At 49.4% G+C, this 16,967-nt stretch overlaps 1 protein-coding gene across 1 annotated transcript in view; it reads left to right on the top strand.

Moving 5' to 3' along the window:
* Plxna4 (plexin A4) overlaps positions 1-16,967 on the top strand; it is a 416,125-nt gene that overhangs the window by 356,706 nt on the left and 42,452 nt on the right. The window contains exons 14-20 of the mRNA XM_048340243.1: positions 3,101-3,218; positions 8,546-8,682; positions 9,793-9,957; positions 14,620-14,713; positions 15,195-15,434; positions 15,901-16,047; positions 16,636-16,870. Of these exons, the coding sequence (XP_048196200.1) occupies positions 3,101-3,218; positions 8,546-8,682; positions 9,793-9,957; positions 14,620-14,713; positions 15,195-15,434; positions 15,901-16,047; positions 16,636-16,870 (1,136 nt within the window). The remainder of the gene's footprint in view (positions 1-3,100; positions 3,219-8,545; positions 8,683-9,792; positions 9,958-14,619; positions 14,714-15,194; positions 15,435-15,900; positions 16,048-16,635; positions 16,871-16,967) is intronic.

The raw sequence follows: 16,967 nt of genomic DNA, 5'->3' as shown, positions 1-16,967 counted from the left end.
GAACATCCCTAGCATTTTTACAATGTGCAAGGAGAACCCCCATTACTCCCCACCCTCCAAACCAGTGACCCGCCATCCTGGGGATGCATAGAGAGAGGAAAAGGGCATGGCTGAGAGAGAGGAGAAAAGTGATTGAAACCTACTTGAGGCAAGGAGTAGAGGTCAGACAAGTATGGGCTCGGTTTCCTCGGTTGTCTCCAGCAACCTACTTATTCCCACCCCCATTACGAAGCTGGTCTTTTGGAGGCTGAAAATGAAACTTCACCCCGTCCTCAAGCCTGTGGGGACTTCGGGGTATTTTTATCTTTGTAAAGTCTATTAGCCCACAGAATCCAGGAGAAGGTCATTCAACAGGTGACCTTGACCTCTTAACCCAGCTAGGAGATGAGATTCAAGAGTCATATATTGCCTTGTAAATAAATAAACACTATTTTCCAGCCCAGAAAACACAACTAAGAAATGCTTTCCAGCATAGTGGAATCTTATTCCATACCACCTTACTGCTTCTCCCAGTTTGCAACCTTGTCACCTGCCCTGTGTGCATAAGGCACGGGCTGCTGGTGAGGCCTCTCTTAAGTAGCCAGTGCCCTTGGCTTTTCTATTTTCTGAGTCACCTTGGGACATAGTGACTCTGAAATACTGGAACTGTTGTCCTTGACTCTTACTGGGTCTTCCCAAGGTACTCATAGCAGATGGAATGACCTAAGAAAGGCTCAAGCCTTGATAGGACACTTACCTCCTTGATCCATCAACCCTTCGTTACCAAAAGAACTCTCCATGACTCCTATATCTTCCTCAGGCCTTCCTAGAAGAGTCAAACTAAAGCAGACTGCTGTACTATGATTTGGAAAGTTTAACACACATCTACTCTAGACCTATGTGAACAGGCACCAAAAGTGTTATCCAAAGCCACATGATTAAAAACTTAGGCCCATAGAAGGAAACAGAACACTCAGGAAAAGAATCTTCGTATGTGATGAAGGTGACATTCAAATCAACAAGGAAAGGCAAGATTGTCCAATAAATGGTGTTAGTTAACTCCTGAGAAAAGTAGAATATCAGATTAATATTTCAGATTATACAGCAAAAGTAAATCCCAGATGGATTAAGAAGGCAAGTGTAAAATATGAAACTGTGAAAAGATTAGAAATACAGGTAGGAATGTATTTGGGGCTTAGGGTGCGTTAAACTTTAAGACTTGAACATTGAAAATCATTGTTAGCAAAGTAAAAATATGAATGATTAGCTGAGAATAGTTATGTCCTATGACAGTTAATAATTTTTTTCTAAATAGATACAGAAGCATTAAAAATAAAAGCATTTATTATAAAACAAGCAAAGAACACAAATGTATAATTCACCACATGTTCAAAGAACCGAAAGTCATGTGAAATATAACCTTAAAGAATGGAGCATGCTTTTTCAAATGTCCATGCCCAGTGTGGAGGAATGGGAAGGCATGTAAAGTCATAAGAGGTATCAGGCTCATTCACTCAAGATGAGAATGTAAATTGGGACAGTCTTACTAAAACACATCAGAGATGTGTATCAAAAGTCTGTAGCCTGGCCACGTATTGTGGTGCATGACAAAAATCTCAGCACTAGGCAGGCAAAGACATGAGGATCTTGAATTAAAGACCAGTCTGGGCTACATAGCAAGGACTTATCCCATAAAATTTGAACAAAAATAAACAACCTAAAAAAAAAGTCTATGGTTTGGCCAGCATTATACTTCTAGACCATTCCCTAAATAACTAGACTACTCAACTGTTTATAAGCAAAAATGCTTATTTCAGCCGTATTCATAATAGAAAAATCCAGAAGCAAATTCTATGCCAAAAAAATAGGGAACTCGTCAACTCTATGAATTACTGCACAGATGTTCCTCAACATATGATGGAGTTAAATTTGGGGGTGGGGACTACATATGGTGGGCAGTCATTGACTGAACTCTGCCACCAAGCTACAAGTCCAAGTCTATTCATATATATATATATATATATATATATATATATATATATGTATGTTCGTTTATATACCCATGTGTGACCTGAGGGTACTTGTATCTCTCTGTCTGTCTATCTACCTACCTATCTATCTGAGGATATATATATATATATATGTGTGTATATATATATATATATAATCATCTCTACATGACTTATAATGCCTAAATCAATGGAAATACTAGTAGTGGTTTTTATGATGTATTGCTTAGGGAATAATGACAAGGGACATGCCCACATACATTCTGTACAGGTACCACTTGTTGGGGGATAATTTTGCTCCATGGTTGGTAGGATCCACAGGCATGGACCCCATGGATGTGGATGAAGAGGCCTAACTTTTCTGTACCTCAGATCCTTCACATGTGAAATGGGGTATTTGTATTACACATTTCCTCACAAACACACACAGTATCCTCCTGCCCAGACTGAAAGCCGGGCTGTCTAGGAGCAGAAAGCACGGTGCTGAAGCAGCTCAGGAGCCAGTTGCTCCTAAATGAGGATATGAGAACCTGAGGTCAGCTGCAAGTTCCAGGTCAGACTTGTGAAGAGCCTGTGGGTAGCTCATCTCACTCCTCACTGAACCATTTCTTCTCCTCTGGCTAACCACTGAGTTGTGAGTTAGGTGAGAACACTGAGGGCCTTCCCCCAGGCTCCCCTGAGTTTCCTCATTTTCTTTTTATTTTTTATGTCAGTATAGTAGGGCTTGAACTGAGTTCAAGCCTGGGCACTGTCCCTGAGCTCTTTCACTCAAGGCTAGCTCTCTACCACTTTGAGCCACAGTACGACTTCCAGTTTTCTGGTAGTTAATTGGAGATAAGAGTCTCACAGACTTTCCTGCCCAGACTGGCTTTAAATCACAGTCCTCAAATCTCAGTCTCCTGAGCAGCTAAGGTTATAGGTGTGAATCACCAGTAGCTGGCAGGTTTCCTCATTTTTCTGGAAGCCAAGAAGGAGCCCTGGCAGGGGGGAATATGTGCCTTCAGTCCCTCCTCCCTGTCATCCCTGAGGTCTCCTACATGACAAAGGACGGGGGGGGGGGTAGGTCTGGGCTGGACACTGTGGCTCATGGGGTGTCTTTTCTCCTCTTGCAGGATCGTGTGTGAGATGGGGGAGGCCAAGCCCAGCCAGCACGCTGGCTTCGTGGAGATCTGTGTGGCTGTGTGTCGGCCGGAGTTCATGGCCCGCTCCTCACAGCTCTATTATTTCATGGTAAGTCCTGGCCACCAGGGGCCTGGCCAGGAGAGATGCAGGCCACCACATGCTTCAACGTCATTGCTAGGTCCTACTAGACCTCTGGGAAAATGCAGGATAGGAGTCCCTGTGTGAGTCCTGTCTCAGGGAGCCGAGCACACAGGTCTCCAATCCAGACTCAGCCATGCCAGCCTGGGGGGCTCCGGGTGATTTGTGTAAGCCCTTCAGCCACTATGCCCCCGTGTGGCTGAGAGTGGTGGCAAGTGGATGAGAATGTGGGCATCCCATGGAGATGCCTGGCAATTGTGCCTGGGGTCTGCCACTTATTAAGTGGGAGAACTTAAACGCATTGTTTAACCTTGGGGGGCCCAGTTTCTTCATTTGTAAAACAGCATCTTCCACACAAGATGGTGAAAATTACACCATATTATTTTTCTTTCGAGTATCATTTGCTATTATCTATAATTTCTCTTCTCACTGCTGTGCCCTGGTCTTTCCCTGCAGACTCAGCCAGCCCAACACCCCTTACTCTTCCCGCCATAGACTATCCCTCTTCATCCACTCCTTTCCCCACACAGTTTCACATCCTGCCTGTCACACCCACCCGTCTTTCCCTCCCCACACTCTCAACTCCACCTCTCAACCCTTCTGTCCCTCTCTCCCTCCCTTTGCCTCCCTTGGCCTCCCTTGAAGGCCTCATTCCAATCCCCAAGTCCCCCAGCCTGGCTGTTCCATCTCTGAAGGAATGCTGGGCTTCAGGAAGCTCTTGACTTTAGGATTACAAGGATGGTGGGGGCACAAACAAGCTCCCCACCACACACCCCATCATTTCCACGACTATGCTGCTCAGATCCATGACAGCACGGTACTAACTGCTTGTGTAAGCCAGATGCCTAAAGGGATGGATTCTGCCTACACAGCCAGTGCTCTAGAATATTGTTATGAGGATCCACTCTCCTACCTGCTTTCTTCCTCCTCCAGTTCTCCTTCCCTCCCTCCAGCCCTCTAATCCTCCCTCCTTCCCTCCCTTTCTTCCTTCCTTGGTTCCTTCCTGACAGTCACTTATCACCTCCAAAAAATGCCTCTCATTATATTTTTTGATAAGTACGTGTTTAATTAAGTTGCATGTTCTAATATAATTTGTCCCATCTGTGGGATTACAGTTCCTCTCTCAGAAGACCCATGGTCTCAGGGGAGATAAAAATCAACCACAGGCAAACATGTAGATATGTTGGGGGTGAGCCTCAGAAAAACTGCAGGTTAGATGCTTCTCTCTCCTGGCACAGGGAGGCCCTCCCTATCTCTGCTGTTGAGTTACTGTCTGCCTCCAGCTGCAGCTGGCTGCCACTAGACACGTGGATGGCGCCGGCTGGGTATCGGGCCTAACATCTGGCTCTGAAATTGCCTGCGGCAGAGGTGAAAAGGCAGGAAATCACAGCATGGCCTAAGGAAGACCTGGCCTTCCGCTGCTGGTCACCTGGCCAGATCCTGCAGGATGGCAGCGCGGACAGTACCAGAGCAGTCTTGACCTCAATAAGCCCACTTTTCCTTGGGGCTTCAACTGCTGTGAGCCCCCCCGAGGGCCTCTCACCTCTGTGACCAACTCCAAGGCCACAGCCACCTGTGTGTCCTGCTGTCATCTTTGTGTGTCCCCTCCAAACTTCGCCCCCAATTGTGTACCCTCCTTTCTCACCCATTTCTGCTATGCCTGTCTCTCAGGCACACACACCTGGCAAACAGTGGCTCTGTTTCTCTTGATTCTAGTATCAACCACCAGTGTATCCTCAGCTCACTTGCCCATTCTCCTTGTCCCAGCTGTCATCTTTCCCCTGCCTTTCCTCTGAGACCATTCTAACCCAAGCATCTCTCTGAAAACAACAACAACAAAAGCAACCCTAACAGCCCATCCCAGTCTCCCTCTCCCTGTGAGATGCTGCCGAGAGATCCTTACGGAGGCCACCCCCAACTCAGCTTCTCTCCAGCTATGGCCTTCCTTGATTCCCTTCCCTGCCATCTCCTTTCCCTGACTATACCAAGCCACATCCTCTCCCTGAATCAGAGCCCTGCCCTTGCCCTACTCCTTGTTCTTTTCCAAACACACAGGCCTATTCTGAGGACACCCACAGTCCCTGTGACTCTGTCCTATTGCTTCTGTGGCATCCTCTGGCACTGTACTCAGCGGTCACCTTGGGCTCTGCTCCTCTGCAGCCCGGTAAGCTTTTTGGAGACAGAGCCAATGCCTCCATTTCTGTGCCGTCCCTCTCAGTAGGTGGGTGCTTCCAACCTGATGATGAATGCCCCTGGGGGGCCTGAACAAAACACCTGGAACCACACTCCCTACTCCTTCAGCCACACTCAGCAGGTGGTCAGAAAGCTTCCCCTTGACCCCAATTTGCACCCTGGGCTGATTGCCACAGGCCTAAGAGTACAGTGGTGGTGGTGATACCACTATGTCCCCCATACTCTCTGCTCTAATTCCCCCTTCCCTCCCTTCCTCCCTCCTTTCCTTCCTTCCTTCTTGCTTTTTGTACCAGTACTGGGTCTTAAACTCAGGGCCTTGCACACTTACTTAGCCTTTTCTGCTTAAGACGGATGCTTTATCACTTGAGCCACACCTCCATTTCCAGCTTTTTGCTGGTTTGTGGGAGATAAGAGTATCACAGATTTTTTTCTGCTTGTGCTGGCTTTGAACCTCAATTCTCAGATCTCAGCCTCATGAGTAGCTAGGATGACCCATGTGAGTGGCCATCCAGACTTCTACTCTAATTCTTATTAGAATCCATCTGCAAGATGGTTTTCACCCTAGAGCAGGATGTGTGGGAATCTGAGGTATTAAGAAGAAACATCATTGATGGAACAGGAGATGGAAAGGTGGATGTGTCCAGGGCTGATTGAGTTTTCCATGTGGGCCCTGAGTGGCAGGCACTGTACTAGAATAAGGCTAATGGAGGTTAGATGTGCACTGGAAGATGGGATGGAAGGAAGGAAAATGAAAAGGCCATGAGATGAGGAAAGTCAGATCCCAAGAAGCAATCAGGAGCCATGAGAGTGGACACCACCAACAATGGAATTGCTCTGATGCATCTGGGGCTCAAAGACCTGTGTCGCTTCTCTATTTGAGGGACATGTCTGAGGAATTACCCTAGCTCCACGGGTCCTTTGGGGAAGACTTTCAGGCAGAGAAAATGGTGTGAGAACCAAGGCTCCCTGCCCCAGTTTACACATTGGGGTCATGGAGCTCTGAGGAGTTCCAGGTGGGAATGGAAAGGGAGAAAATCCCATGAGTGTCAGCAGAGATTCAGGAAGAGATTCCTCCCACCTCTGTCATGCTCCTCAGTGTCCCAGAGTCTCCCTCTCTTCCCCTCAGCCAGGTGGCCAGCTTATGGGTAACACTCCTGGGGGCTCACACAGAAGCCCTTCTTCTCTGGAGTCCTGGGACCGCCAGGCTGTTTGGGGACAAGACATGTCGGAGGGTCCTTTGTAGAAGTGCTACTCAGAACCTGAGGCATGCTGGGAGTTTGTTCCCATTGCTAATGCTGAATCTTCCCGTTTCCCTCTAAAATCAGGCCAGCTCTACTGTGTGGTTTGTTCTCCTCAAACCCACACTCCAAGGCTAGATTGGCACTTCTGGTCTTGCACCAGCTCTGCCCCAACTCTGGCAATACGGGGCCTGAAGAGCCATACTCCTAACTCCTCCCTCCCCCCTTTTTTTTTGCTTTATTTATTTTTCACATAGAGTCTTTTTAGGCTTTTGGCCTAGCGTCAACCTCCAACCTGTGCCTCCCCAATAGCTGGTATTCCAGGCATGTACATTACACCAGGCCCCAGGGATGTTTCTCCTTCCATCACCATTTGTGGAGCCAAGTGAGGAGCTGGCATATAATGCAGAATTTGGATTCCTATGCAAACCCACGGTGAAATATTAATGATGCATGACTTGAATAACTAAATAGTTTCTCACAAGTCTAAAACTGTGTCTGTGACACCCTCTCTTCACCCCCCAGAACAGTGCCTGTCCAATCTACCCCCTTAATTAGCACCATAGGCAAAGCCTACAAAGATTACTCTTTTACCTAGCTAGGAACCTCACCCATGGCTGTCAGAGAGTGCTTGTTCTCAGTCTCTTCATCTGGGCTTGATCTAGACCCACCCCCAAAGCCTTGTACACCCATAGAACAATAGGCAGAGTCTCTGTTCCCTTTCCCTCTCTGGGGAATTCTTTGGAGCAAAGGAATATTTGGAAAGATATAAACTACCCAGAAGTTACACAAAACAGTTGTCCTGAGCCATTTTGGGGGGCCCAGCCTCTGATGATGTGACCAGCGAGGTTTGCCAATATATTGTCATAGTCACACAGCATGATTCAGACAGAGCGGAGAAAGGAGTTCTTTATACCCCTTCGCCCCACCCTTGTCCATGGCAAAGATTTCAAACCAAACATGCCAGGTCCAATAAGTAAGGCGGGCCAGGCCTGGGCCTGCAGGTGTCTCCAGGTGTGTTCTTGTAGGTGTGTCCTGAAGGAGACCAGCGTGGAGGCCAGGCCCGGGTCATGTCCACTCCCAAGGGAGATGGCCAGAAGCCCTGGGGAGCCAAGTGGGTTGAACTTCATTGCTGAGTTCTTTCAGGGCAAGGTGGCTGGGGAAGGGAAAGAGAAATATTCATTTAAATGCAGATACAGGCTTCTCACTTGGGACTGGGGAAAGTTTTTCCATTAAAATGCTAATGAAAGAATAAACTGCAACTCCAAATCCCCCGGCTGTCAAGGGCTTTCCTCCCCACCCCCAGCCCCAGCCTGGCCACTCCTCACACCTCCATCCTTGCAGTAGGTTGTGCAGAGGCTGCAGATCCTCCTACAGGGCGGCCGTTGTTCTGACCACCAGTGCCTTGGAGAAACATGGGGAAGATGAGGAAGGGACCTGCCACACTCCCCAAAGGAAGGAGACTCAGAGCTCCAGAGTCCACTGCAGCTTCTTAGCAGTGTGACCTTGGGAAAGTCACTTAACCTCTTTGAATCTCATTTGAGAAATGGGCAATAGGATCTGTTTTCTAGAACTGGACAACTACATACATGCATGCCTGCATACGCACATAGACGTATACATTCCTGTAGATGCAGACAAACTTGGAGTCTGACACTTAAAAAGATCAGTGCCTTGTAGCAGTCACGATTGCTGTCGTTACTATAAAGATGCAGCGTCGCAGGGGCTAGATCCTTGCTTATTTTCACAAGATGAAGAAGTGGCCCTCTGGGAGATTTCCCTGAGTAGAGGTTCAGAAGGTAGCTCTGGGCCTTGCCCACGCCTGCCCTCCTCAATGTGAGTCCACCCTCACTCTTTCCTACGCAGACGCTGACGCTCTCAGACCTGAAGCCCAGCAAGGGGCCCATGTCTGGGGGTACCCAGGTGACCATCACCGGCACCAACCTGAATGCGGGCAGCAATGTGATCGTGATGTTTGGAAAGCAGCCCTGCCTTTTCCACAGGTAACCCCAGCTCACAGGCAAACCCCTGGGGGAAACTTGGAGTTCCATAGACATGAGAGGCCAGCTCCACTTTCCAGGTTGACTCTGGGAAGTCCTTGCTCCTCCCTATGGACGTGGGTGCTGTGCTCTCCTTGGGAGAGGGCAGAGGCTGGGCTGGATGCCTGTTGGATGCGCCTTTCCCCAGAGGGCATACATGCTGCTGTCCATCATTCTGCCCTGTGCTCCTGTGCAACCTTCCTGGAGAGGCCACAGAGCCAGCCTCTCTCCAGCTGTGGCCCAGCAGCCAGCCATGCCTGCCCAGAGATAACTGGGGTAGCTCTGAGGCTGTGGCTCAGCTTCCAAGGTCAGGTGACTTTCATTGTTCTAGCCCTGAAAGAGCCTAGGAGAGAAGCAGCAGCTGGCACGTCCAGGAGGGGTCTGGGAGATGTGGCTATCCTAAGGGCCTCTAGAGACAGGGTTCCCTCCAGGAGCTGCAGGGAGTGCTCTGACAGATCTGAAGTCAGACCAGGCCAAGTCTTGCATTAGCAGTGTTAAAGAAACAATCATTGTGACACTTGGTAAAATGATAGGGATGAATTCGTTCAGAACAGGTAATAGTTTGGAGACTGTCACAACAGGGAATAAGACAGAGCTTAACTCCAAATGCAGGGAAGACAGCTTGGGGGTCGTCAACCAGCAGACTAAGGGGATAAGGAGTGAAAAGTAGGAAGAGAAAGGTAACCCAGGCGCTCTTACTTAGCTGATTTAGAAGAGTGTTCCTGAGGGCAAGTCATGGGGATCAAATTGTGTATGTGTGTGTGTGTGTGTGTGTGTGTGTGTGTGTGTGTGTGTGTGTGTGTGTGTGTGATTGTCATCAGAATGACTTATCAGACTATCCTGGCTAAAAGTAAGGCCAGGTAAATCAAACAAAGCCCCCAAGACCAGGCCTATTTGAAAATCCAAACTCATCTTGGTCAAAGAGCCTCTAAACCTGGTTCTTGAGCTTTATGTCTGGCCAGTGCCTGTCCTCTGCTCTTGAGGAGCCTGATGCATTGGGGAGAGGGAAGGCTGACCCAGGACTACCATCCCCCAACACCCAGGAGGCTCAATACACTGCCTTCCCTCCTCCAGGCGATCCTCATCCTTCATCGTCTGCAACACCACATCCTCAGATGAAGTGCTAGAGATGAAGGTGACGGTACAGGTGGACAGGGCGAAAATCCGCCAGGACCTGGCCTTCCAGTATGTGGAGGACCCCACCATCATGCGCATTGAGCCTGAGTGGAGCATCGTCAGGTAGGAACTACCCCAACTCTCCCCCATACCTCAGACCTTAGCTTCCTTCCTCAGTGCTAAATATCCAGGGAAAGTTCTGGGGAGCCAGTCCTGTTTAGAGTTTTGATAGTATGAAACTAGTTCCCAGCAGCACCACCACCCCATGAGACAACCATTCTATGCACGCTCCAGTCCAGAAGCCGAGCTCTAACCAGCCAGCACCCACTCATGCCTGCAGCATCAGGACTGGCTGGGAGCGGGGTGGGGGTGGGGGGGACTATGGGTAGTTATGCCCACAGCCACTGTCAGGATTCCCCTTTATCTCACCTCTGGTAAATATCGGCAGTAGTTCTGGTCCTACCCCAGGCTGAGGTATGGGGAGAAGGAGGAAGCTCAAGGTCAATGTCTTTCCCCTCTCTAGGCCATGCTCTATCCAGTCTGTGCTGGCCTCTGTGCTTCTGGGACCTCCTAACAGCCAGTCCTTATAGCCTGGTCCCCATTGGCCTGCTTAGCTTTCTTTCTCTGCTGTACAAAGAGTACAGTTTGGGCCCTATTCCTCGCACTTTCCTCAGTGTTCAATACAAATATGCTAAGTGAATGTTCCAGAAGGTGGAAGGAGGTGTTTGATGCTGCCTTAGGAGTACCCTAGGGGCAGGAGTCCAGTCTTTAGACCATTCGCCTAGAACAAATCAGTTTCTTTCTGGGACTCTATCTTTCTCCTGGGGATTGGAAAACTCCACTATCTCTTGGTCCTGTGGAGATGAGGAAGCTGTGTGGAGGGTTTCTTTACTGCAGGGCCCATTCAGATGGCTGGGGAGTGGCTCTGTGGGACAGCATGAGGAGAAGAGACAGTGAGGGATGGAAAGAAAGGGGCTCCTCACAGAGTGCTGCTGAGCAGACAAGTGGACCTTAATAGCTTCCTGGGCCCACGGGGGGGGGGGGGCTCACCTGTGAACACCCCCACCACTAGGCAATAAGGAAATTAAGTGAGAGGCAGAGCCATAGGGGAGTATAGCGCTTGGCTCAGCTTCCTCCTTGCCCCACTGTCTGCTCCTGGGGCTACTGGAGCCAGAGAAGACAGCATGAAGAAATGTTAGGGCAACTGGAGTATGGCTCAAGTGGTAGAGTACAAGCCTTAAGCACAAGGCCTTGAGTTCAAGCCCTAGTACTGGCACACACAGGCCGAAAAATGTTCTCCAGGATGAAGTGAGGTACAGGTAGTCCAAAGAGCCATCTTCGAACCCAAAGCATGCCAGTCACCTGCTTTTGTAAATAAAGTTTTATTGGAACATGACTATGCTTACTTTATCTGTATAGCTGCTTTCTCATTACAAAGCAGAGATGGGTAGCTGTGACAGGGACCATATAACCTGCAGAGCCTAAAATATTTACTCTCTAGTCCTTTACAGAAAGTTTGCCACCCTCTGCCTTTACCACCCAAGGGAAGGCTGTGGGGATGGAGTGTGGCGTCCTCAACAGTCACTCTGTAAGCCCAACCCGAAAGTATCAGTCACTCTGTAAGGTCTAACCCGGAAAAGTTAGCCGTGCTCTGAATGCAGATGAAGACCAAGAGGGACAGAGGAAGACACAGACTGTCAAAGTCCACTCATATTAGTTCCCAGAGCCTGAAGAGTGCAAGAAGTTGATTGTTTTTGTGTGTGTGCCTCATTCTAGAAGCTCTGTGACTCTGAGGCATACAGCCTGGCTACATTCAGTCCTTCTGTGTATCATCAGAAATAGAAGTGTCATCCTTCCTGGCACTTGGCAGTGTCCCTGAGTCATGTTCACATCTAGGAGGTTGGAGACACATTCTAGGACTGCCAGCCAGCTCTAGTGTGTTTTTCTTTGTTGCTGTTGTTGGAATTATGAGGCTGGGGTGTGTTTACGTAAGGTGTGGCTTTGACTTGGCACATTCTGCCTAGGTGGCTCAGGGACAATGGTACAGAGAATCTGCAACTGTGCATGGAATTGACAACTGAAGACAGGGGGTTGCTGGAGGCCAGAAGCTGTTCTAGACTTCGCTGTCAGTAGTAAGAGTCTCCCTGGGTGTCACAGGAAACATCTTATGCATGAGCGCATGCATGTATACACACACACACACACACACACACACACACACACACACACAATCAAGGATGAAAGGAAGGAAGTAACAGATATCTAAAGTTGTCCAAGGGCCAGGTGTGGCAATCCATGACTGTACTCATACTGAGGAGGCAGGAGTAGCAGCTTCATGGTCCGAAGCTGACCCAGGCCAAAACACAAGACTTAAACAAATGAAAAGCAAAAGGGCTGGAAGTTAAACTTGTTCAACCACTCTGGAAAGCAGTATGGAGATTCCTCAGAAGGCTAAACATAGAGCTCCCCTACGACCCAGCAGCCCCACTCTTGGGCATCTACCCAAAAGACCACAAACAAGATCACACTAAAGGCACCAGCACAACAATGTTCATGGCAGCACAATTTGTCATTGCCAAAATATGGAATCAACCCAGATGCCCCTCGGTAGACGAATGGATCAGGAAAATGTGGTACATGTACACAATGGAATTGTATGCCTCTATCAGAAAGAATGGCATCGCCCCATTCATAAGGAAATGGAAGGACTTGGAAAAAATTATACTAAGTGAAGTGAGCCAGACCCAAAGAAACATGGATTCTATGGTCTCCCTCATAGGGAATAATTAGCACAGGTTTAGGCTAGTCACAGCAGAGGATCACAAGAGCCCAATAGCTATGCCCTTATGAACACATAAGATGATGCTAAGTGAAATGAACTCCATGTTATGGAAATGACTGTTATATCACTGTTGTAATTACTTTCAACATTGTCGAGGATGGCTATACCTTTAAGACCTGGGGTTGCTTGGCTGTTAGCCACTCCTACCTTCTCCCAGGGTCTGGAACCTCCCCCGGAAGAGGGAGCTAAGCCAGCCCTGCCCTCCGTCTGTAAGCATGTGTGCCACCATGGCGCCAGCCTGAGCCCAGGGGGTCGGTCCTGGGGGGACTGTAATCTCTGCCTCTGCGGAAAGTTCCGTGACATCACCGTGATGCACAGTTCATCAGCCAATCGTTAACACCCAGTTAGTCCCTCCTCTTCCTGCCGCCATTACTGTTATGTAAACCCCTCCCCTGAATAAAACTTCAGGAAGCTGCTGAAGCTTACGCATACCTGGCCTCCTTGGCGAGTATAAGGGGGGGAGGGCATTCTCGGGGCCACACTGGTCCGGAGCTTATCCGTGGCCCTCGCTCCTGCATTACTTCCTACTGGCCAGAGGCTATGCGTGACAGTGAAAGGGGAACTCACGGAGGGGGCAAATAGGCCCGGGATCTCCACGGAAAGGGGTTTAAAAGTTAGCCCGGCGCAACATGTCATGTGAAATGGTAGCTTTTTTGTTGTTGATCATCCTCTTGTATCCCGTTCCTGTGGTTGTCCCCACGCTATCACTGTATCTCATCTGAGTACCCTGGATACTGTATATGCTGGTATTAGAACTAGGAAAGGGAAAGAGAATATCAAAATTGAGAGATAAAGGATAAAAAGACAAATGACTCCAAAAGCAGTACTTACAAAACCATTTGGCGTAAACCAACTGAACAACTCATGGGGGAAGAGGGAAAGGGGGAGGGGGAGGGGGGAAATGAGGGAGGAGGTAACAAATTGTACAAGAAATGTACCCACTGCCTTACGTATGAAACTTTAACCCCTCTGTACATCACTTTGACAATAAATAAATATTTTAAAAAGGGGGGGCTGGAAATGTGGCTTAAGTGGTAGAGTGCCTGCCTAGCAAGTATGAGGACCTAAGTTCAATCTGGAGTTCTGGGACTAAAAATACATTAGGCAGATTGATAGATGGTTAGACGGACAGACAAGTAGCCAGGCAGGCAGGCCGGCAGACAGACAGATATTCATGGATGAAACTGTCAAGGATTCTTACTCATTTGCAATTCTTAATCAGCCTGTAGCTGGTTAACATGCTAAATCCCACTTTAGACAGCGAGTTCCTCATGAATTCTGGGAACCAGGGCCTCTCTTGGAATAGGGACATGGCATTCTTTTAAAGGTGATACAGATCTGACTCTCCTGTGTTATCCCCATCAGCATACTCCCCTGCCCCCTGTACAGGAGACCCAAGTTCTGCATCATGTCACACATGTGCCCCTGGAGGAGGTGTCTGAGTGCTGGGCTTGTTTTCTTCCCAGGTCTCAGCTCCAGTGAGAGCATGTGTAGCACAAGCGCCCAGGTTTGGAGGGCAGACAGCTTCAGCTTTAGAGGGTGTATAGGGAGCCATCTGGAGTTAGGCTTCTAGTAGGATAGGACCAAGTGTGAAAAAGTCCCAAAAGCCATGAGAGATGAAGGAGGTGACTCCAGGGGCCCAGGTTAGGCCTCAGATACCAAGGGACTTCCATAAGCTGAGGTTGTTCCAAATAAACCCAGGGAGGGATGCCACAACATCTGTGTGTCACTTTCTCCCCCTTGGCTGCTGGGTTGTTAATCCTGTTAACACATAGCTTGTGCTCCCTTTCCCCAAGTACTGTGTTGTGTCACCTGCTTTTCACTATTGTTGTCACTGTACATCTGCATCATCATCATCAACAACAACCCCTCCATCATGGGCAAGTGCCCTCCCTTCCTTTTCTCATCCTTGATTCTCACGCTCTGTCTTTCTTCCTGGGCAGTGGGAACACACCCATCACTGTCTGGGGAACTCACTTGGATCTTATACAGAACCCCCAGATCCGTGCCAAGCATGGAGGGAAGGAGCACATCAATGTGAGTGTGGGGTGAGCTGGGCCTGGGGAGGGGGTTCCCACTCAGCATGCCACGTTCCCAAAGGGTGGGGCTCCCCAACTACCCAGGCTTGTCCTGACCCATATTCTAGTCATGGAGCATGTGATACTGCTATCCTAGGAGAGTGGGATAGAGGAATAGACCTGAGGGTGTTTTCAGCCTTTAGGATACAGGTCTAGAGCATGAATTACTTCCTGAGCTTCTGAGGTTTCACATGCGCCCTTACTCCTCCATTCTTCCAACTCCACTGCTCCTTCCTAGCTTACAAATGCCTAGCCACCGCCACACCCACTTGGTAGAGCCAGAGTTCAGTGACAGCCACATAGCAGAATCTGTGAGCACCCAAGTTTGTGGTCCTGGCTCTGTCACCCACAGTCCTCTGCATTTGGCACCCCAGGGGACCCGTCATGGGGGTGGGGGTGCAGATACACTGTATCATGGCTAGCTTGGACTCCTCCCACAGATCTGTGAGGTGCTGAATGCTACAGAGATGACCTGCCAAGCTCCAGCCCTGGCCTTGGGTCCTGACCACCAGTCAGACCTCACCGAGAGGCCTGAGGAGTTCGGCTTCATCCTGGACAACGTCCAATCTCTGCTAATCCTCAACAAGACCAACTTCACCTACTACCCCAACCCTGTGTTTGAAGCCTTTGGTCCCTCAGGAATCTTGGAGCTCAAGCCTGGCACTCCCATCATCCTTAAGGTAGACCAAGGGTGGGGAGAAAGGAAACCACTTCATTGGTTGGGTGGGGGGGTGTTCTTGTCACAGGAAGAAAAGTTTAATGAGCTTGCAGTTTTGAAAGCACAAAGTCTAAATAACATAGCACTGGCTCTTATAAGGACATCATAGTAGGAACATAGAGTGAAGAGATATCACATAGTGAGACAAGAAGCTAGAGGGCAGAGACAAAGGGACAGTAATAATCTCCCACTAGACCCTCATCTCTTAAAGGTACCACAGCCTCTTAACAATGCTACATCAGGTACTAAACTTTATGGGGGGGGGAGGAAACTTATCCAAGACATGGCACATACCACAGGATCTCTGGATTTATACCGACAGTTGGTGTCTCCTGCAGCATGGGATGTCCAGGTGGGAAGGCCTGGCAGGAGCCAGGAGCTATGGTCTTGATTCAAGGGTTGGAATGAGGGCTTTCCTGTCTCTCCAGGGCAAGAACCTCATCCCACCGGTGGCTGGAGGCAATGTGAAATTGAACTACACTGTGCTGGTCGGGGAAAAACCATGCACCGTGACTGTGTCAGATGTGCAGCTGCTCTGCGAGTCCCCCAACCTCATCGGCAAGCACAAAGTGATGGTGAGGGGCAGAGGGCAGGAGGGATGCTGGGGTGTGAGTGGTCCAGTTCCATCGGACTCAAAGAGGATTTCTGGCTGAGATTCTGACCCAGTGTAGCTCTCCTCCCAGCCACCCCCCCCCCCCACACTCCTGCTTCCTTCTTCCCACCCTAATTCCCAGCATCTCCCTCCAGTCTGTTAGTCTTTCAGAACTGGCTGGTGAACCCAAAGGGCAGTGCAAAGCAGTATGCAGTAGTGTGCTAAGTCTCCAGTTAGAGGCAAGAGAGTCTAGAAGGAAGGGCACCAGGGTGGCCTGGGAAAATCCATGAGGTTCTGTGTCTCTGTCTCCCACCACAGTGAAGGAGTGTATGTTAGTGAAGTGTTAGTGATGTGAGATCAGACTTTGCTTGGTTGTATGCTTTTCTATGCCTCCCCAGTCAGAAGCAGCAGAGACTTTCTGGTTGAGAGAGGGGCTTCTGTCATCCACTCCATTTCCCTCCTCTTTTTACAAGCTGAAGAAGCTCTTCCCCCTCAATCAGCCCTCATCCTGATTTGGGGCTCTTCCCCAAGCTGCCTTGCCACCAGCTCTGTCCTTCCCTGTGTCCCTCAGGCTCGTGTGGGTGGTATGGAGTACTCCCCAGGGATGGTGTACATCGCCCCAGACAGCCCGCTCAGCCTGCCCGCCATCGTCAGCATCGCGGTGGCCGGCGGCCTCCTCATCATCTTCATCGTGGCTGTGCTCATTGCCTATAAGCGCAAATCCCGCGAGAGCGACCTCACGCTGAAGAGACTGCAAATGCAGATGGACAACCTTGAGTCTCGTGTGGCCCTGGAGTGCAAGGAAGGTACTGAGTGGCCGGGGGCTCCTGCCCTATACTGGAGCTGTGTGTGGGGCGGGGGGGGGGGGGAGGACGGGACACAAGCAAGTAGACAAGGCAGCAG

Source organism: Perognathus longimembris, chromosome 2 (assembly GCF_023159225.1).
Source record: "Perognathus longimembris pacificus isolate PPM17 chromosome 2, ASM2315922v1, whole genome shotgun sequence".
In the NCBI taxonomy this organism is placed as follows: Eukaryota; Metazoa; Chordata; class Mammalia; order Rodentia; family Heteromyidae; genus Perognathus; species Perognathus longimembris.
Note: the sequence above shows the minus strand (reverse complement) of the source record. Positions and strands in the feature narration are given on the sequence as shown.